The sequence below is a fragment of the Hypanus sabinus genome, chromosome X1 (genome assembly GCF_030144855.1).
Source record: "Hypanus sabinus isolate sHypSab1 chromosome X1, sHypSab1.hap1, whole genome shotgun sequence".
Classification (NCBI taxonomy): domain Eukaryota; kingdom Metazoa; phylum Chordata; class Chondrichthyes; order Myliobatiformes; family Dasyatidae; genus Hypanus; species Hypanus sabinus.
The window spans coordinates 32729517-32752660 of record NC_082738.1 but is presented as its reverse complement, the minus strand read 5'-3'; the positions used below and the strand labels follow the sequence as shown (position 1 = coordinate 32752660).

The 23144-nt window shown below is 52.2% G+C and overlaps 1 protein-coding gene across 7 annotated transcripts in view; it reads left to right on the top strand.

The window, feature by feature from the left end:
* The window catches only part of arhgap9 (Rho GTPase activating protein 9), a 264445-nt gene extending 246120 nt beyond the window's left edge, over positions 1-18325 (top strand). For 3 of the 7 annotated variants that reach the window (XM_059956258.1, XM_059956256.1, XM_059956260.1), the window contains 3 exons: positions 8840-8974; positions 9370-9475; positions 17675-18324. In XM_059956258.1, the coding sequence (XP_059812241.1) occupies positions 8840-8974; positions 9370-9475; positions 17675-17864 (431 nt within the window). In that variant the 3' untranslated portion in view covers positions 17865-18324. Of the gene's footprint in view, positions 1-8839; positions 8975-9369; positions 9476-17674 lie in introns of all 7 variants that reach the window. The other 4 variants (XM_059956255.1, XM_059956254.1, XM_059956259.1 and 1 more) reach the window with 3 other exon arrangements.
* Positions 18326-23144: the final 4819 nt, after the last annotated feature.

Sequence of the window (23144 nt, the reverse complement as noted above, 5' to 3'; positions counted from 1 at the left end):
GGGAGATTCACTGTGTGTCTGATCCTGGGAGTGTATGATGAGACAGTGTGGAGGGAGATTCAGTGTCTGTCTGACCCTGGGAGTGTGTGATGGGACGGTGTGGAGGGAGATTCACTGTGTGTCTGACCCCAGGAGTGTGTGATGGGATAGTGTGGAGGGAGATTCACTCTGTGTCTGACCCTGGGATGGGGTGATGGGACAGAGTGGAGGGAGATTCACTCTGTGTCTGACCACGGGAGTGTGTGATGGGACAATGTGGAGGGAGATTCACTCAGTGTCTGAACCTGGGAGTGTGTGATGGGACGGTGTGGAGGGAGATTCACTCTGTGTCTGAAGCTCGGAGTGTGTGATGGGACACTGTGTAGAGAGATTCACTTTGTGTGTGACCCCGGGAGTTTGTGATGGACAGTGTGGAGGGGGATTCACTCTGTGTCTGACCCCAGCAGTGTGTGATGGGACAGTGTGAAGGGAGATTTACTCTGTGTCTGACACCAGGACTGTGTGATGGGACAATGTGGAGGGAGATTCACTCTGTGTCTGACCCTGAGAGTGTGTGATGGGAGAGTGTGGAGGGAGATTCACTGTGTATCTGACCCCAGGAGTGTGTGATGGGACAATGTGGAGGGAGATTAACTCTGTGTCTGACCCTGGGAGTGTGTGATGGGAAGGTGTGGAGGGAGATTCACTGTGTGTCTGACCCTGGGAGTGTGTTCTGGGACGGTGTGGAGGGAGATTCACTCTGTGTCTGACCCTGAGAGTGTGTGATGGGACAGAGTGGAGGGAGATTAACTCTGTGTCTGACCCTGGGAGTGTGTGATGGGACAGTGTGGAGGGAGATTCACTGTGTGTCTGACCCCGGGTGTGTGTGATGGAAAGTGTGGAGGGAGATCCACTCTGTGTCTGACCCTGAGAGTGTGTGATGGGACAGTGTGGAGGGAGATTCACTCTGTGTCTGACCCTGGGATTGTGTGATGGGACAGTGTGGAGGGAGATTCACTCTGTGTCTGACCCTGGGAGTGTGTGATGGGACGGTGTGGAGGGAGATTCACTGTGTGTCTGACCCCAGGAGTGTGTGATGGGACAGTGTGGAGGGAGATTCACTCTGTGTCTGACCACGGGAGTGTGTGATGGGACAATGTGGAGGGAGATTCACTCTGTGTCTGAACCTGGGAGTGTGTGATCGGACGGTGTGGAGGGAGATTCACTCTGTGTCTGATCCCGGGTGTGTGTGATTGGACGGTGTGGAGGGAGATTCACACTGTGTATTATCCTGGGAGTGTATGATGGGACAGTGTGGAGGGAGATTCACTCTGTGTGTGACCCCAGGAGTGTGTGATGGGACAGTGTGGAGGGAGATTCACTCTGTGTCTGATCCTGGGAGTGTATGATGGGAGAGTGTGGAGGGAGATTCACTCTCTGTCTGACCCTGGGAGTGTGTGATGGGACGGTGTGGAGGGAGATTCACTCTGTGTCTGACCCTGAGAGTGTGTGATGGGACAGTGTGGAGGGAGATTCACTCTGTGTCTGACCCTGGGAGTGTGTGATGGGACAGAGTGGAGGGAGATTCACTCTGTGTCTGACCCTGGGAGTGTGTGATGGGACGGTGTGGTTGGAGATTCACTGTGTGTCGGACCCTGGGTGTGTGTGATGGGATGGTGTGGAGGGAGATTCACTCTGTGTCTGACCCTGAGAGTGTGTGATGGGACAGTGTGTAGGGAGATTTACTCTGTGTCTGACCCTGGGAGTGTGTGATGGGACGGAGAGGAGGGAGATTCACTGTGTGTCTGACCCTGGGAGTGTGTGATGGGACGGTGTGGAGGGAGATTCACTCTGTGTCTGACCCTGAGAGTGTGTGATGGGACAGTGTGGAGGGATATTTACTCTGTGTCTGACACCAGGAGTGTGTGATGGGACAATGTGGAGGGAGATTCAGTCTGTGTCTGACCCTGAGAGTGTGTGATGGGACAGTGTGGAGGGAGATTCACTCTGTGTCTGACCGTGGGAGTGTGTGATGGGAGAGTGTGGAGGGAGATTCACTGTGTGTCTGACCCCGGGAGTGTGTGATGGGACAGTGTGCAGGGAGATTCACTCTGTGTGTGACTCCGGGAGTGTGTGATGGGAAAGTGTGGAGGGAGATCCACTCTGTGTCTGATCCCGGGAGTGTGTGATGGGACAGTGTGGAGGGGGATTCAGTCTGTGTCTGACACTGGGAGCGTGTGATGGGACAGTATGGAGGGAGATTCACTGTGTGTCTGATCCCGGGAGTGTGTGATTGGACGTTGTGGAGGGAGATTCACTCTGTGTCTGATCCTGGGAGTGTATGATGGGACAGTGTGGAGGGAGATTCACTGTCTGTCTGACCCTGGGAGTGTGTGATGGGATGGTGTGGAGGGAGATTCACTCTGTGTCTGACCCTGAGTGTGTGTGATGGGACAGTGTGGAGGGAGATTCACTCTGTGTCTGACCCCAGGAATGTGTGATGGGACGGTGTGGAGGGAGATTCACTCTGTGTCTGACCCCGGGAGTGTGTGATGGGACAATGTGGAGGGAGATTCACTCTGTGTGTGACCCCAGGATTGTGTGATGGGACAGTGTGGAGGGAGATTCACTCTGTGTCTGTTCCTGGGAGTGTATGCTGGGACAGTGTGGAGGGAGATTCACTCTCTGTCTGACCCTGGGAGTGTGTGATGGGACAGTGTGGAGGGAGATTCACTCTGTGTCTGACCGTGGGAGTGTGTGATGGGAGAGTGTGGAGGGAGATTCACTGTGTGTCTGACCCCGGGACTGTGTGATGGGACAGTGTGGAGGGAGATTCACTCTGTGTGTGACTCCGGGAGTGTGTGATGGGAAAGTGTGGAGGGAGATTCACTCTGTGTCTGATCCCGGGAGTGTGTGATGGGACAGTGTGGAGGGAGATTCAGTCTGTGTCTGACCCTGGGAGTGTGTGATGGGACGGTGTGGAGGGAGATTCACTGTGTGTCTGACCCCAGGAGTGTGTGATGGGATAGTGTGGAGGGAGATTCACTCTGTGTCTGACCCTGGGATGGGGTGATGGGACAGAGTGGAGGGAGATTCACTCTGTGTCTGACCACGGGAGTGTGTGATGGGACAATGTGGAGGGAGATTCACTCAGTGTCTGAACCTGGGAGTGTGTGATGGGACGGTGTGGAGGGAGATTCATTCTGTGTCTGAAGCTCGGAGTGTGTGATGGGACACTGTGTAGAGAGATTCACTTTGTGTGTGACCCCGGGAGTTTGTGATGGACAGTGTGGAGGGGGATTCACTCTGTGTCTGACCCCAGCAGTGTGTGATGGGACAGTGTGAAGGGAGATTTACTCTGTGTCTGACACCAGGACTGTGTGATGGGACAATGTGGAGGGAGATTCACTCTGTGTCTGACCCTGAGAGTGTGTGATGGGAGAGTGTGGAGGGAGATTCACTGTGTATCTGACCCCAGGAGTGTGTGATGGGACAATGTGGAGGGAGATTAACTCTGTGTCTGACCCTGGGAGTGTGTGATGGGAAGGTGTGGAGGGAGATTCACTGTGTGTCTGACCCTGGGAGTGTGTGCTGGGACGGTGTGGAGGGAGATTCACTCTGTGTCTGACCCTGAGAGTGTGTGATGGGACAGAGTGGAGGGAGATTAACTCTGTGTCTGACCCTGGGAGTGTGTGATGGGACAGTGTGGAGGGAGATTCACTGTGTGTCTGACCCCGGGTGTGTGTGATGGAAAGTGTGGAGGGAGATCCACTCTGTGTCTGACCCTGAGAGTGTGTGATGGGACAGTGTGGAGGGAGATTCACTCTGTGTCTGACCCTGGGATTGTGTGATGGGACAGTGTGGAGGGAGATTCACTCTGTGTCTGACCCTGGGAGTGTGTGATGGGACGGTGTGGAGGGAGATTCACTGTGTGTCTGACCCCAGGAGTGTGTGATGGGACAGTGTGGAGGGAGATTCACTCTGTGTCTGACCACGGGAGTGTGTGATGGGACAATGTGGAGGGAGATTCACTGTGTCTGAACCTGGGAGTGTGTGATCGGACGGTGTGGAGGGAGATTCACTCTGTGTCTGATCCCGGGTGTGTGTGATTGGACGGTGTGGAGGGAGATTCACACTGTGTATTATCCTGGGAGTGTATGATGGGACAGTGTGGAGGGAGATTCACTCTGTGTGTGACCCCAGGAGTGTGTGATGGGACAGTGTGGAGGGAGATTCACTCTGTGTCTGATCCTGGGAGTGTATGATGGGAGAGTGTGGAGGGAGATTCACTCTCTGTCTGACCCTGGGAGTGTGTGATGGGACGGTGTGGAGGGAGATTCACTCTGTGTCTGACCCTGAGAGTGTGTGATGGGACAGTGTGGAGGGAGATTCACTCTGTGTCTGACCCTGGGAGTGTGTGATGGGACAGAGTGGAGGGAGATTCACTCTGTGTCTGACCCTGGGAGTGTGTGATGGGACGGTGTGGTTGGAGATTCACTGTGTGTCGGACCCTGGGTGTGTGTGATGGGATGGTGTGGAGGGAGATTCACTCTGTGTCTGACCCTGAGAGTGTGTGATGGGACAGTGTGTAGGGAGATTTACTCTGTGTCTGACCCTGGGAGTGTGTGATGGGACGGAGAGGAGGGAGATTCAATCTGTGTCTGACCCCGGGAGTGTGTGATGGGATGGTGTGGAGGGAGATTCACTCTGTGTCTGACCCCAGGAGTGTGTGATGGGATGGTGTGGAGGGAGATTCACTCTGTGTCTGACCCTGGGAGTGTGTGATGGGACACTGTGTAGGGAGATTCACTTTGTGTGTGACCCCGGGAGTTTGTGATGGACAGTGAGGAGGGGGATTCACTCTGTGTCTGACCACAGCAGTGTGTGATGGGACAGTGTGCAGGGAGATTTACTCTGTGTCTGACACCAGGACTGTGTGATGGGACAATGTGGAGGGAGATTCACTAAGTGTCTGACCCTGAGAGTGTGTGATGGGAGAGTGTGGAGGGAGATTCACTGTGTGTCTGACCCCGGGAGTGTGTGATGGGACAGTGTGGAGGGAGATTCACTCTGTGTCTGATCCCGGGAGTGTGTGATGGGACAGTGTGGAGGGAGATTCTGTCTGTGTCTGACCCTGGGAGCGTGTGATGGGACAGTATGGAGGGAGATTCACTGTCTGTCTGACCCTGGGAGTGTGTGATGGGATGGTGTGGAGGGAGATTCACTCTGTGTCTGACCCTGAGTGTGTGTGATGGGACAGTGTGGAGGGAGATTCACTCTGTGTCTGACCCCAGGAGTGTGTGATGGGACGGTGTGGAGGGAGATTCACTCTGTGTCTGACCCCAGGAGTGTGTGATGGGACAATGTGGAGGGAGATTAACTCTGTGTCTGACCCTGGGAGTGTGTGATGGGACGGTGTGGAGGGAGATTCACTGTGTGTCTGACCCTGGGAGTGTGTGATGGGACGGTGTGGAGGGAGATTCACTCTGTGTCTGACCCTGAGAGTGTGTGATGGGACAGTGTGGAGGGATATTTACTCTGTGTCTGACACCAGGACTGTGTGATGGGACAATGTGGAGGGAGATTCAGTCTGTGTCTGACCCTGAGAGTGTGTGATGGGACAGTGTGGAGGGAGATTCACTCTGTGTCTGACCGTGGGAGTGTGTGATGGGAGAGTGTGGAGGGAGATTCACCGTGTGTCTGACCCCGGGAGTGTGTGATGGGACAGTGTGCAGGGAGATTCACTCTGTGTGTGACTCCGGGCGTGTGTGATGGGAAAGTGTGGAGGGAGATCCACTCTGTGTCTGATCCCGGGAGTGTGTGATGGGACAGTGTGGAGGGGGATTCAGTCTGTGTCTGACACTGGGAGCGTGTGATGGGACAGTATGGAGGGAGATTCACTGTGTGTCTGATCCCGGGAGTGTGTGATTGGACGGTGTGGAGGGAGATTCACTCTGTGTCTGATCCTGGGAGTGTATGATGGGACAGTGTGGAGGGAGATTCACTGTCTGTCTGACCCTGGGAGTGTGTGATGGGATGGTGTGGAGGGAGATTCACTCTGTGTCTGACCCTGAGTGTGTGTGATGGGACAGTGTGGAGGGAGATTCACTCTGTGTCTGACCCCAGGAATGTGTGATGGGACGGTGTGGAGGGAGATTCACTCTGTGTCTGACCCCGGGAGTGTGTGATGGGACAATGTGGAGGGAGATTCACTCTGTGTGTGACCCCAGGATTGTGTGATGGGACAGTGTGGAGGGAGATTCACTCTGTGTCTGATCCTGGGAGTGTATGCTGGGACAGTGTGGAGGGAGATTCACTCTCTGTCTGACCCTGGGAGTGTGTGATGGGATGGTGTGGAGGGAGATTCACTCTGTGTCTGACCCTGAGAGTGTGTGATGGGACAGTGTGGAGGGAGATTCACTCTGTGTCTGACCGTGGGAGTGTGTGATGGGAGAGTGTGGAGGGAGATTCACTGTGTGTCTGACCCCGGGAGTGTGTGATGGGACAGTGTGGAGGGAGATTCACTCTGTGTGTGACTCCGGGAGTGTGTGATGGGAAAGTGTGGAGGGAGATTCACTCTGTGTCTGATCCCGGGAGTGTGTGATGGGACAGTGTGGAGGGAGATTCAGTCTGTGTCTGAACCTGGGAGCGTGTGATGGGACAGTATGGAGGGAGATTCACTGTGTGTCTGATCCTGGGAGTGTATGATGAGACAGTGTGGAGGGAGATTCAGTGTCTGTCTGACCCTGGGAGTGTGTGATGGGATGGTGTGGAGGGAGATTCACTCTGTGTCTGACCCTGAGTGTGTGTGATGGGACAGTGTGGAGGGAGATTGACTCTGTGTCTGACCCCAGGAGTGTGTGATGGGACAATGTGGAGGGAGATTCACTCTGTGTGTGACCCCAGGAGTGTGTGATGGGACAGTGTGGAGGGAGATTCACTCTGTGTCTGATCCTGGGAGTGTATGATGGGACAGTGTGGAGGGAGATTCACTCTCTGTCTGACCCTGGGAGTGTGTGATGGGATGGTGTGGAGGGAGATTCACTCTGTGTCTGACCCTGAGAGTGTGTGATGGGACAGTGTGGAGGGAGATTCACTCTGTGTCTGACCCTGGGAGTGTGTGATGGGACGGTGTGGAGGGAGATTCACTATGTGTCTGACCCTGGGTGTGTGTGATGGGATGGTGTGGAGGGAGATTGACTCTGTGTCTGACCCCAGGAGTGTGTGATGGGACGGTGTGGAGGGAGATTCACTCTGTGTCTGACACGGGGAGTGTGTGATGGGACAATGTGGAGGGAGATTCACTCTGTGTGTGACCCCAGGAGTGTGTGATGGGACAGTGTGGAGGGAGATTCACTCTGTGTGTGACCCCGGGAGTTTGTGATGGACAGTGTGGAGGGTGATTCACTCTGTGCCTGACCCCAGCAGTGTGTGATGGGACAGTTTGGAGGGAGATTCACTCTGTGTCTGACCCTGGGAGTGTGTGATGGGACATTGTGGAGGGAGATTCACTCTCTGTCTGACCCTGGGAGTGTGTGATGGGACGGTGTGGAGGGAGATTCACTGTGTGTCTGACCCCAGGAGTGTGTGATGGCACAGTGTGGAGGGAGATTCACTCTGTGTCTGACCCCGGGAGTGTGTGATGGGACAATGTGGACGGAGATTCACTCTGTGTCTGACCCTGGGAGTGTGTGATGGGACAGTATGGAGGGAGATTCACTGTGTGTCTGATCCCGGGAGTGTGTGATGGGACAGTGTGGAGGGAGATTCACTCTGTGTCTGACCCTGGGAGTGTGTGATGGGACGGTGTGGAGGGAGATTCACTGTGTGTCTGACCCTGGGTGTGTGTGATGGGATGGTGTGGAGGGAGATTCACTCTGTGTTTGACCCCGGGAGTGTGTGATGGGACAGTGTGGAGGGAGATTCACTCTGTGTGTGACCCCTGGAGTGTGTGATGGGAAAGTGTGGAGGGAGATTCACTCTGTGTCTGACCCCGGGAGTGTGTGATGGGACAGTGTGGAGGGAGATTCACTCTGTGTCTGATCCCGGGAGTGTGTGATGGGACGGTGTGGAGGGAGATTCACTCTGTGTCTGACCCTGGGTGTGTGTGATGGACAGTGTGGACGGAGATTCACTCTCCGTCTGACCCTGGGAGTGTGTGATCGGAGAGTGTGGAGGGAGATTCACTCTGTGTCTGACCCTGGGATTGTGTGATGGGACGGTGTGGAGGGTGATTCACTCTGTGTCTGACCCTGAGAGTGTGTGATGGGACAGTGTGGAGAGAGATTCACTCTGTGTCTGACCCTGGGAGTGTGTGATGGGACAGTGTGGAGGGAGATTCACTCTGTGTCTGACCCCGGGAGTGTGTGATGGGACAGTGTGGAGGGAGATTCACTCTGTGTGTGACCCCGGGAGTGTGTGATGGGACAGTGTGGAGGGAGATTCACTCTGTGTCTGATCCCGGGAGTGTGTGATGGGACGGTGTGGAGGGAGATTCACTCTGTGTCTGACCACGGGAGTGTGTGATGGGACAGTGTGGAGGGAGATTCACTCTGTGTCTTACCCTGGGAGTGTGTGATGGGACGGTGTGGAGGGAGATTCACTCTGTGTCTGACCCTGGGTGTGTGTGATGGACAGTGTGGACGGAGATTCACTCTCCGTCTGACCCTGGGAGTGTGTGATCGGAGAGTGTTGAGGGAGATTCACTCTGTGTCTGACCCTGGGATTGTGTGATGGGACGGTGTGGAGGGTGATTCACTCTGTGTCTCACCTTGCAATTGTTGCAGGCGTGTGGGTCCCCCGGTAAATTAGTCTCCATCCGTCTCTCAGCTCTCCTGTCTCTTGTCCTCTATTCCCTCAGAGGAAAAGCTGAACATGGATGACCCCGAGTGGGAAGACATTCACGTCATCACTGGTGCTTTGAAGATGTTTCTCCGGGAACTGCCCGAACCGTTGTTTCCATTCAACACCTACGAGGAATTTGTGACATGTATCAGTAAGTGCAGGAATATGAGGGTGGGATCAGGACTTTCCCAGCTGGGATAGAAAGGTCGCCTCACCATTGAAGGAGGGGTGCTGAGGTTGTCGTGCTGATGGAGGCGATGAGTTGGGGAAGACATAGAGGATGGTGGAGTAATAAGGAGCATGTAAAGCAGGTGGTGAGGGTGGAGTGGAGGGGCAGATCGGTGGAGATTGGGGAGGGTAGGTGAGGATGCAAGGTTGAGCTGGTAAGTCAAAGGAGAAAGATGCAGAATATGAGGATCTGGTGAGGAGGGTATGAGGTGAGGAATGTGAGTGGGTATCAGCAGGTATTGCATCTGACAATATGAGGTGGGGGTTAAGGAATGTATTGGAGGACATGGTGAATGTGTCTCTCTTCCTGTTCTGCAGAAATCCAGGATCCTGATGAACGTCTCACAACCATCAAACAGTTGGTGTGGAGTCTGCCAGAACCAAACAGGGACACCATGAGGACTCTGTTCCGACATTTTCAGAAGTGCGTGACAAACTTTCTCCTCATTCTGACAGAATCCCCTTTTGGGGTCAGACACAGAGTGTATCTCCCACCACAATGTCCCATCACACACTCCCAGGGTCAGACAGAGTGAATCTCCCTCCTCACTATCCCATCACACACTCCCGGGGTCACACACAGAGTGAATCTCCATCCACACTCTCCCATCACACACTCCCAGGGTCAGACACAGAGTGAATCTCCCTCCACACTCTCCCATCAGACACTCCCAGGGTCAGACACAGAGTGAATCTCCATCCACACCATCCCATCACACACTCTCGGGGTCACACACAGAGTGAATCTCCCACCACAGTGTCCCATCACACACTCCCAGGGTCAGACACAGACTCAATCTCCCTCCACACAGTCCCATCACACACTGCCGGGGGCAGACAAAGAGTGAATCTCCCTCCACACTCTCACATCACACACTACCGGGGTCAGACATAGAGTGATCTCCTTCCACACTGTCCCATCACACACTCGGGTCAAAGTGAAGCTCCCGAAACACAGTCCAATCACACTCCCACAGGGTCAGACACAGAGTGAAACTCACTTCACACACTCCCAGGGTCAGACACAGAATGAATCTCCCTCCACACTCTCCCATCACAGACTCCCAGGGTCAGACACAGAGTGAATCTCCCTCCACTCTGTCCCATCAGAGACACCCAGGGTCCGACACAGAGTGAATCTCTCAGCACAGTTTCCATCACACACTCCCAGGGTCAGACACAGACTCAATCTCCCTCCACACAGTCCCATCACACACTGCCGGGGGCAGAAAAAGAGTCAATCTCCCTCTACACCGTCCCATCACACACTCCCAGGGTTACACACAGAGTAAAACTCACTCCAACCTGTCCCATCACACACTCCTGGGGTCAGACACATAGTGAATCTCCCTGCACACTCTCCCATCACAGACTCCCAGGGTCAGACACAAAGTGAATCTCCCATCACACATTCCCGGGGTCAGACAAAGAGTTAATCTCTCCACTCTGTCCCATCACACACTCCCAGGGTCAGACACAGAGTGAATCTCCAATCACACACTCCCAGGGTCAGAAACAGAGTGAATCTCTCCACTCTGTCCCATCACACACTCCCAGTGTCAGACACAGATTTAATCTCCAATCACACACTCCCGGGGTCAGACATAGAGTGATCTCCTTCCACACTCTCCCAGGGTCAGACACAGAGTGAATCTCTCTCCAAACTCTCGCATCACACACTCCAAGGGTCAGACACAGAGAGAATGTCCCTCCACACAGTCCCATCAGAGACTGCCAGGGACAGACACAGAGTCAATCTCCCTGCACACCATCCCATCACACACTCCCAGGGTCAGACACAGAGAGAATCTCCCTCCACACTCACCCATCACACACTGCCATGGTCAGACACAGAGTGAATGTCCCTCCACACTGTCCCATCACACACTCCCAGGGTCAGACACAGAGAGAATCTCCCTTCACACTCTCCCATCACACACTCTCGGGGTCAGACACAGAGTGAAACTCCCTCCACACTCTCCCAGGGTCAGACACAGAGTCAATCTCCCTCCACATTGTCCCATCACACACTCCCGGGGTCAGACACAGAGTCAATCTCCCTCCACACTCTCCCAGGGTCAGACACAGAGTCAATCTCCCTCCACATTGTCCTATCACACACTCCCGGGTTCAGACAGAGAGTCAATCTCCCTCCACACTGTCCCAGAGTCAGACACAGAGTGAATCTGCCTCCACACACTCCCAGGGTCAGACACAGAGTAAATCTCCCTCCACACTGTCCCATCACACACTCCTAGGGTCAGTCTGAGTGAAGCTCCCTCCACACTCTCCCAGGGTCAGACACAGAGTCAATCTCCATCCACACTGTCACATCACACACTCCCAGGGTTAGACACCAAGTGAATCTCCCATCACACACTCCCGGGGTCAGACGCAGAGTGAATCTCCCTCCACACCATCCCATCACACACTCCCAGGGTCAGACAGAGAGTGAATCTCCCTCCACACCATCCCATCACACACTCCCAGGGTCAGACAGAGAGTGAATCTCCCTCCACACTGTCCCATCATACACTCCCAGGATCAGACACAGAGTGAATCTCCCTCCACACTGTCCCATCACACACTCCTGGGGTCAGACACAGAGTCAATCTCCCTCCACACTGTCCCATCACACACACTCAGGGTCAGACACAGAGTGAATCTCCCTCCACACTCTCCCAGGGTCAGACACAGAGTCAATCTCCCTCCACATTGTCCTATCACACACTCCCGGGTTCAGACAGAGAGTCAATCTCCATCCACACTGTCCCATCACACACTCCCGGGGTCAGAGAGAGAGAGTGAATCTCCCTCCACACTGTCCCATCACACAATCCGAGGGTCAGACACAGAGTGAATCTCCTTCCACACCATCCCATCACACACTCCCAGGGTCAGATACAGAGTGAATCTCTCTCCACACTGTCCCATCACACACTCCCAGGTTCAGACACAGAGTGCCTCTGCCTCCACACTGTCCCATCTCACACTCCCAGGGTCAGACACAGAGTGAATCTCCCTCCACACTGTCCCATCACACACTCCCAGGGTCAGACACAGAGTGCCTCTCCCTCCACACCGTCACATCACACCCTTGCAGGGTCAGACACGGAGTGAATTTCCCTCCACACTCTCCCAGGGTCAGACACAGAGTCAATCTCCATCCACACTGTCACATCACACACTCCCAGGGTTAGACACCAAGTGAATCTCCCATCACACACTCCCGGGGTCAGACGCAGAGTGAATCTCCCTCCAAACTCTCCCAGAGTCAGACACAGAGTGAAGCTCCCTCCACACTCCCGGGGTCAGACACAGAGTGAATAACCCTCCACACTGTCCCATCACACACTCCCAGAGTCAGACACAGAGAGAATCTCCCTCCACACTGTCCCATCACACATTCCTGGGGTGAGACAGAGTGAATCTCCCTCCACACCGTTCCATCTCACACTCCCGGGGTCAGACAGAGAGTGAAGCTCCCTCCACACTCCTGGGGTCAGACACAGAGTGAATAACCCTCCACACTGTCACATCACACACTCCCAGGGTCAGACACAGAATGAATCTCCGTCCACACACTCCCATCACACAAACCCAGTGTCAGACACAGAGTGAATCTCCCTCCACACCGTCCTATCACACACTCCCGGGGTCAGACAGAGAGTGAACCTCCCTGCATACTGGCACATCACAGATTACCAGTGTCAAACACAGAGTGAATCTCCCTCCACACAGTCCCATCACAGACTCCCAGGGTCAGAAACAGAATGAATCTCCGTCCACACACTCCCATCACACACACCCAGTGTCAGACACAGAGTGAATCACCCTCCATACCGTCCCATCACACACTCCCAGTGTCACAGAGTGAATCTCCCTCCACACCGTCCCATCACACACTCCCAGTGTCACAGAGTGAATCTCCCTCCATACCATCCCATCACACACTCAGAGGGTCAGATACAGAGTGAATCTCCCTCCACACTCTCCCAGGGTCAGACACAGAGTCAATCTCCCTCCACATTGTCCTATCACACACTCCCGGGTTCAGACAGAGAGTCAATCTCCATCCACACTGTCCCATCACACACTCCCAGGGTCAGACACAGAGTGAATCTCCCTCCACACCATCCCATCACACACTCCCAGGGTCAGATACAGAGTGAATCTCCCTCCACACTGTCCCATCACACACTCCCAGGGTCAGACACAGAGTGCCTCTCCCTCCACACCGTCACATCACACCCTTGCAGGGTCAGACACGGAGTGAATTTCCCTCCACACTCTCCCAGGGTCAGACACAGAGTCAATCTCCATCCACACTGTCACATCACACACTCCCAGGGTTAGACACCAAGTGAATCTCCCATCACACACTCCCGGGGTCAGACGCAGAGTGAATCTCCCTCCAAACTCTCCCAGAGTCAGACACAGAGTGAATCTCCCTCCACACACTCCCAGGGTCAGACACAGAGTAAATCTCCCTCCACACTGTCCCATCACACACTCCTAGGGTCAGACTGAGTGAAGCTCCCTCCACATTGTCCCATCACACACTCCCAGTGTCAGACACAGAGTGCCTCTCCCTCCACACCGTCACATCACACGCTGGCAGGGTCAGACTGAGTGAATCTCCCTCCACAGCGTCACATCACTCACTCCCAGGGTCAGACACAGAGTGAATCTCCCCACACACTGTCACATCACACACTCCCAGGGTCAGACACCAAGTGAATCTCCCATCACACACTCCCGGGGTCAGACACAGAGTGAATCTCCCTCCACACTGTCCTATCACACACTCCCCGGGTCAGACACAGAGTGAAGCTCCCTCCACACTCCCGGGGTCAGACACAGAGTGAATAACCCTCCACACTGTCACATCACACACTCCCGGGGTCAGACACAGAGTGAATATCCCTCCACACTGTCCCATCACACACTCCCAGAGTCAGACACACAGTGAATCTCCATCCACACCGTCCCATCACACACTCCCAGTGTCACAGAGTGAATCTCCCTCCATACCATCCCATCACACACTCAGAGGGTCAGATACAGAGTGAATCTCCCTCCACACCGTCCCATCACACACTCCCAGGGTCAGACACAGAGTGAATCTCCCTCCACACTGTCCCATCACACACGCCCAGGGTCAGACACAGAGTGAATCTCCCTCCACACTGTCCCATCACACATTCCTGGGGTGAGACAGAGTGAATCTCCCTCCACACCGTTCCATCTTACACTCCCGGGGTCAGACAGAGAGTGAAGCTCCCTCCACACTCCTGGGGTCAGACACAGAGTGAATAACCCTCCACACTGTCACATCACACTCTCCCGGGGTCAGACACAGAATGAATCTCCGTCCACACACTCCCATCACACAAACCCAGTGTCAGACACAGAGTGAATCTCCCTCCACACCGTCCTATCACACACTCCCGGGGTCAGACAGAGAGTGAACCTCCCTGCATACTGGCACATCACAGATTACCAGTGTCAAACACAGAGTGAATCTCCCTCCACACAGTCCCATCACAGACTCCCAGGGTCAGAAACAGAATGAATCTCCGTCCACACACTCCCATCACACACACCCAGTGTCAGACACAGAGTGAATCACCCTCCTGACCGTCCTATCACACACTCCCGGGGTTAGACACAGAGTGAATCTCCCTCCACACCGTCCCATCACACACTCCCAGTGTCACAGAGTGAATCTCCCTCCATACCGTCCCATCACACACTCCTAGGGTCATACTGAGTGAATCTCCCTCCACACTGTCCCATCACACACTCCCAGTGTCACAGAGTGAATCTTCCTCCATACCGTCCCATCACACACTCCTAGGGTCATACTGAGTGAATCTCCCTCCATACCGTCCCATCACACACTCCCAGTGTCACAGAGTGAATCTCCCTCCACACCGTCCCATCACACACTCCCAGTGTCACAGAGTGAATCTCCCTCCATACCGTCCCATCACACACTCAGAGGGTCAGATACAGAGTGAATCTCCCTCCACACTCTCCCAGGGTCAGACACAGAGTCAATCTCCATCCACACTGTCCCATCACACACTCCCGGGGTCAGAGAGAGAGAGTGAATCTCCCTCCACACTGTCCCATCACACACTCCGAGGGTCAGACACAGAGTGAATCTCCCTCCACACCGTCCCATCACACACTCCCAGGGTCAGACTCAGAGTGAATCTCCTTCCACACCATCCCATCACACACTCCCAGGGTCAGATACAGAGTGAATCTCTCTCCACACTGTACCATCACACACTCCCAGGGTCAGACACAGAGTGAATCTCCCTCCAAACTCTCCCAGGGTCAGACACAGAGTAAATCTCCCTAAATACTGTCCCATCACACACTCCCAGGGTGAGACACAGAATGAATCTCCGTCCACACACTGCCATCACACACACCCAGGGTCAGACACAGAGTGAATCTCCCTCCACACTCTCCCATCACACACTCCCAGGGTCAGAGACAGAGAATCTCCCTCCTCACCGTCCTATCACACACTGCCGGGGTCAGACAGAGAGTGAATCTCCCTCCACTGTCTCCCATCAGACACTCTCAGGGTCAGACACAGAGTGAATCTCCCTCCACACAGTCCCATTTAAGACTCCTAGGGTCAGACACAGAGTGAATCTCCCTCCACACTCTCCCATCACACACTCCCAGTGTCAGACACAGAGTTAATCTCCCGCCACACCGTCCCATCACAGACTCCCAGGGTCAGACACAGAATGAATCTCCGTCCACACACTCCCATCACACAAACCCAGTGTCAGACACAGAGTGAATCTCCCTCCACACTGTCCCATCACACACTCCCAGGGTCAGACAGAGAGAGAATCTCCCTCCTGACTGTCCTATCACAGACTCCCGGGGTCAGACAGAGAGTGAACCTCCCTGCATACTGTCACATCACAGATTACCAGTGTCAAACACAGAGTGAATCTCCCTCCACACAGTCCCATCACAGACTCCCAGGGTCAGACACAGAATGAATCTCCGTCCACACACTCCCATCACACACAGCCAGTGTCAGACACAGAGTGAATCTCCCTCCTGAACGTCCTAGACAGAGAGTGAACCTCCCTGCACACCGTCACATCAGACATTCCCAGGGTGAGACGCAGACTGAATCTCCGACCACCCCGTCCCATTAAACACTACCAGGGTCAGACAGAGAGTGAATCTCCCTGAAGACTCTCTCATCACACACTCTCAGGGTCAGACACAGAGTGAATCTCCTACCACACCGTCCCATCACAGAATCGCAGGGCCAGACACAGTGTGAAGCTCCCTCCACACTGTTGATTCTCCCCCAGAAACTTGAAGCTCTCAGCCTGAACACTGTTGATGTAGTTTGTCGAAAGTGGATACCCCAATGCCCACCCCCACTTCCTCACTTTCTGAAGTCAATGGGCAGCTTATTTCTTTTTGTTGATGTTGAGGAAAAGGTTGTTGTCTTGACACCATGTCACTAAGCTCTCAGTCTCCTTCCTGTTACCAGCCAGTGCAACAATCTGCAGCCTTGGTTTCTAATATAAAGTGTGTGGGCCTCCCATTTGAGGTCTCCTCAACCCAGTCTGTTGACGTCCTGTGGGGCTGGCTCCTAAAGAGATTTCCCTGCAGTCCCCCCCCCTTTTTTTAAAAAACAAACACAAGGACTACAACGAAACACTGTAATCTGTAGTGAGGGCATTAAGATGTACAATGAGATGCAGTCTTGACCTCATAGTCCATCTTGTTATCATTTAGCATCTTATTGTCTGCCTGCTCTGCACTTTCTCTGTAACTGTGACACTTTATTCTGCATTCTGTTATTGTTTTACCTTTTTCTACCTGAGTGCACTGTGTGATGCTCTGATCTGAATGGACAGTGTGTAAGTCTCACCCATCACCTGCCAACTTGTCCTCCTTCCCCTGCCCCCACGTTATTCTGGCTTCTGCTCCCTTTCTTTCCAGTCCTGATGAAGCATCTGGGCCTGAAACATTTGCCATTGATTCCTCTCCATAGATGCTGCCTGACCTGCATAGTTCCTCCATTGTTTTGTGTGTGGTAATATGTCAAATTCAATTCCTCTACTGCCAACAATTATTGTGTGTTGCCTTGCTCATACTGACAGCATCTCTCCTTCTTTCCCCCACCCTCTACCCCCCCTCACCCCCACTCTCCATTTCTCTTTCCATACTGTTTCTCCTCTTCCCCTCTCTATTACTCCACTCTCTCCCCATCTTACTTTCCCACCACACTTTCTTGCTCCCTTTCCTCGCTCTTCCCTTTCTCTTCTCTCTCCCCCTTTCCCATCTCCCCTTTCTCTCCCTGTACACTTCTCTCACCCGCTATCCCACCACCTGTCCCTCAAACCCATTCTCTCTCTGCCTCCCTGACAAACTCCTCTCTTGCCCACATTCCCTTTCCCTCTTTCACACTCTCTCCCCTTCCTCTCTTCACACTTTTGCTTCTTTCTCTCCCTCCCACTTCCTTCCTATCACCTTCTCTCTGTCCCTCTTCCTCCCTCTCTACCCAATCCCTCCCTGTCTACCTGCTCACTTCCTCCCTCTCTCCACCCCTTTGATCCCTCAGAGTGGTTGAGCACACCCAATGGAACCGGATGACAGCTCAGAGCCTCTCCATCGTGTTTGGACCCACGCTGCTGAGATCAGAGAGGGAGGCCCTGGGCCTGCCCTTTCTGATGGTTTACCACAACCAGATCGTTGAGCTGGTGCTGCTGGAGTGTGATGCCATCTTTGGCGAGGAGGACAAATCCCCGTGATACACCTCTCCAACCTCACCCTCCTCAATCTCCCCACACCCTGCCCCCCAGTGAGATTTCTGTAGACCGTTCAGAGGGGTAGGCACAGGACAAATCCATCCCCAGGAGGGAGGAGGAGATGACGACACCCTCGCTGTGTTTGTTTAAGCTGTGCTGGGACCGTCTGCCATTTGCTCTCTGTGGCTCTGATGTAAATAATTGGATCTCCTCGGGACGAGATTTGATATCGCTTGTGCAGTTTATTACGGGCATTTATGCATTTTGGCAAATATATTTGCATAATAAAGTTCAGGCAATGATTTGTTCTGTTCATGAGTTCTTCCCAGTATCTTCTCCATCCCCGTTTCCATCTCAACCTTGCCTCCTGCTCTCTTGCTTGATCCCCAAACTTCCCTCTCCCCCCATTGCACACTCTCCTTCACTCTACCCTCCCTCACATTCTCCCACTCACACTCACCCCACCCGCACACTTTAACCCTCCCCCACACTCTCCCTCTTCTTAACATTATCCCCCCTCCCTCTCACTCTTCCCAACTCCCTCACACTGACACTCCCTGACACTCTGCTCCCTCACACTCCTTCACCCTACTTCCACACAATCCCTCCCAACTCTCTCACTCTCCCTTCCCACTCACCTACAAGCTTCTTTACACTCCCATTCACTCCCGCTGTCTGCAATCCAGCCTGTATCCACCCCTTCCCATTCACTCTCACTGTCTGTAATCTGGCTCATATCCACTCTTTCCCATTCCCTCCCACCTTCTGCAATCCAAACCGTATCCACCCCTTCCCATTCACTCCTGCTGTCTGTAATCCGGACCATGCCCACCACTTTCTCCTTCACTCCAGCTGTCAGCAATCCAGCCTGTATCCACCCCTTTTTATTCACTCCCACCATCAGCAATCCGGCCCGTGTCCGTCCCTTCCCATTCACTCCCGCTGTCGGCAATCTGGCCTATCTCCACTTCTTCCCCTTCATTCTGACCGTTGGCAATCCAACCCACGTCCACCCCTTCGCATTCACTCCTGCCAATCAACAATCTGAACAGTCTCCACCCCATCCCATTCATTCCCGCAGTCTGCAATCCGAAACGTATCCACTCTTTCCCATTCATTCACACTATCCACAATCAAGACCATGTCCACCCCTTCCCATTCACTTGCACTGTCTACAATGCGGCCCGTGTCCACCCCCTCTCCGTCACTCCCACTGTCGAAAATCAGGCCCGTGTCCACCCTTTCCCATTCAGTCCCGCCGTTGGCAATCTGGACCATCTCCACCCCTTCCCACTCACACCCACCATCCTCAGTAGGGACTGTATTCACCCTTTTCCATTCACTAGCACTGTCTGCAATTTGGACCATTTCCACCCCTTCCCATTCTCTCCCACTGTCCACAATCTGGACCGTATCCACCCCTGCCCATTCATGAGCCCATAAGATATAGGGGCAGAAGTAGACCATTTGGCTCATTGAGTCTGCTCTGCCATTTAATAATGTGCTGATCCAATTCTTCCAGTTATCCCCATTACTTCTCCCCATACCTTTGATGCCTTGGCTAATCAAGAACCAAAATCTATCTCTGCCTTAAATGCACCCAATAACTAGGCCTCCACAGCTGCTTGTGGTAACAAATTCCACAGATTTACCACCCTCTGACTAATTTCTCCAAATCTTTGTTCTCAATGGACGTCCTTCAATCCTGAAATCGTACCCTCTTGTCCTAGAATCCCCTACCATGGGAAATAACCTTGCCATATCTAATTTGTTCAGGCCTTTTAACATTTGGAATGTTTCTGTGAGATCCCCCCTCATTCTTGCAGGAAAGTTTGCTAGTGCTGCTCGGGGGGGTTTAAACTAAATTTGCAGGGGGCAGGAATCCAGAACGTGAGAGAGGATAGCGAGATGAAGAATAAAGGACAGGTGGGGACTACACGGTTCCGGAATATTAAGTGTGTAGAAGAGAAAGTTGAGGAGGAACAAGTGATAAGGAGGACACATGTACAGAGGGATGGTCTGACAGAACATGGAGTTAAATGTGCAGAAAGAATAAGTAAATTTAGGAAGGACAACAAATTTCAAGGGGCGTATAGCCCGATGGGAGTTCGGGGAGCTGGGTTAAGCACAATAGGCAGCGATTTAAACAGAGAGAAGAGAAATGGGCTAAAAATTCTATATCTGAATGCACGGTGTCAGAAATAAGGCGGATGAGCTTGAAGCTCAGGTGCGAATGGGTAACTATGATGTTGTTGGGATAACGGAGACATGGCTGCAGGGAGATCAGACCTGGGAAATGAATGTACAAGGGTATGCATGCTATCGTAGGGACAGAAATGTGGGCAGAGGGGGTGGGGTGGCCCTGTTGGTGAGGAATGAGATTCAATCCTTTGCAAGGGGGGACCTAGGATCAGGAGAAGTAGAGTCTGTGTGGATAGAACTGAGGAACAGTAAGGGCAAAAAGACCCTAATGGGTGTTGTCTACAGGCCCCCAAATAGTAGCATGGATATTGGGTGCAAGTTGAATAGGGAGTTAACATTGGCATGTGGCAAAGGTAATGTCGCAGTAGTTATGTGGGATTTCAACATGCAGGTGAACTGGGAGAATCAGGTTGGTGCTGGACCCCAGGATAGGGAGTTTGTAGAGTGTCTACGGGATGCATTCTTGGAACAGCTTGTACGAGAGCCGACCAGGTACAAGGCTATTCTGGATTTAGTGTTGTGTAATGAACAGGATTTGATAAGTGATCTGAAGTAAAGGAGCCATTAGGAGGTAGTGACCATAATATGATAAGTTTTTATCTGCAATTTGAGAAGGATAAGGGCAGATCGGAGGTGTCAGTGTTGCAGTTCAACAGGGGAAACTATGGAGCCATGAGGGAGGAGCTGGCCAAAGTTAAATGGACGGATATCCTAGCAGAAAAGACAGTGGAACAGCAATGGCAGGTATTTTTGGGAATAATGCACAAGGTGCAAAATCAGTTCATCCCCTGGAGAAAGAAGGATTCAAAGGGGGGAAAAGGGGCCACAGTGGTTGACAAAGGAAGTCAGAGATTGCATAGCATTAAAAAAAAAGTATGACAGAGCTAAGGTGAGTGAGAAGACAGATGATTGGGAAATTTTTAAGGAACAACAGAACTTAACTAAAAAGGCAATACGGGGAGAAAAAATGAGGTATGAATGCAAGCTAGCCAGGAATATAAAGGAGGATAACAAAAGCTTTTTTAGGTATGTGAAGAGAAAAAAGATAGTTAAGAACAATGTTGGGCCCTTGAAGAATGAATTGGGTAAAATTGTTATGGGAAACAGAGAAATGGCAGAAGAATTTAATAAGTACTTTAGATCTGTCTTCACTAGGGAAGACAAGCAATCTCCCAGATGTATGGATGGGCCAAGGACATAGGGTAACAGAGGAAATGAAACAGATTGACATTAGGAAGGAAACGATGATGAGTAGACTGATGGGACTGAAGGCTGACAAATCCCCAGGTCCAGATGGTCTGCATCCTAGGGTACCAAAGGAGGTGGCCTTGGAAATTGCAGATGCATTGGTAATCATTTTCCAATGTTCCTTAGATTCAGGATCAGTTCCTGAGGATTGGAGAATGGCTAATGTTATCCCACTTTTTAAGAAAGGAGGGAGGGAGAAAACAGAGAACTATCGACCTGTCAGCCTGACATCGGTGGTGGGGAAGATGCTAGAGTCCATTATTAAGGATGAAATAGTGGCATATCTAGATAGCAGTGATAGGATTGGGCCAAGCAAGCATGGATTTACCAAGGGCAAATCATGCTTGACTAATCTGAGACAAGGGAGATCCAGTGGATGTAGTGTACTTCGATTTTCAGAAGGCATTTGATAAGGCCCCACATAGGAGATTGGTGGGTAAAATCAAAGCTCATGGCATTGGGGGGAAGATATTGACATGGATAGAAAACTGGTTGGCAGATAGAAAGCAAAGGGTAGCAGTGAATGGGTGTTTATCAGAATGGCAGGTGGTGACTAGTGGGGTGCCACAGGGCTCAGTATTGGGACCACAGCTGTTTACGATTTACATCAACGATTTAGATGAAGGCATTGAGAATAAGATCAGCAAGTTTGCTGATGATACTAAGCTGGGTGGCAGTGTGACATGTGAGGAGGATGTTAGGAGAATTCAGGGTGACTGAGTGAGTGGACAGATACTTGGCAGATGACGTTTAATGTGAATAAGTGTGAGGTTATCCACTTTGGGAGTAAGAACAGGAAGGCAGATTATTATCTGAACAGTGTAGAGTTAGGTAAGGGAGAAATACAAAGAGATCTAGGAGTCCTTGTTCATCAGTCACTGAAGGTGAATGAGCAAGTGCAGCAGGCAGTGAAGAAGCCTAATGGAATGTTGGCCTTTATTACAAAGGGAATTGAGTACAAGAGCAAGGAAATCCTCTTGCATTTGTACAGTGCACTGGTGAGACCACACCTGGAGTATTGTGTACAGTTTTGGTCTCCAAGGTTAAGGAAGGACATCCTGGCTGTAGAGGAAGTGCAGTGTAGATTCACGAGGTTAATTCCTGGGATGTCCGGACTGTCTTACGCAGAGCGGTTAGAGAGACTGGGCTTGTACACGCTGGAATTAAGGAGATTGAGAGGGGATCTGATTGCAACATATAAGATTATTAAGGAATTGGACAAGATAGAGTCAGGAAATATGTTCCAGATGCTGGGAGAGTCCAGTACCAGAGGGCATGGTTTGAGAATAAGGGGTAGGTCATTTAGGACAGAGTTAAGGAAAAACTTCTTCTCCCAGAGAGTTGTGGGGGTGTGGAATGCACTGCCTCGGAAGGCAGTGGAGGCCAATTCTCTGAATGCTTTCAAGAAGGAGCTAGATAGGTATCTTATGGATAAGGGAAATCAAGGGATATGGGGACAAGGCAGGAACTGGGTACTGATAGTAGATGACCAGCCATGATCTCAGAATGGCAGTGCAGGCTCGAAGGGCCGAATGGTCTACTTCTGCACCTACTGTCTATTGTTTATTGTCTATTGTCATTCTCCTGAACTCCAGGGAACACAGCCCCAGAGCTACCAGATGTTCCTCATTCTTTCCTTTCATGTTCCTTTCATTCCTGCAATCTTTCTTGTGAATCTTCTGTGAACTCTCTCCAATGTCAGTATGTCCTTTCTAAAATAAGGAGCCCAAAACTGCACACAATACTTACTCCAAGTGTGGTCTCACAAGTGCCTTATAGAGCCTCAACATCACATCCCTACTCTTATATTCTATACCTCTAGAAATGAATGCC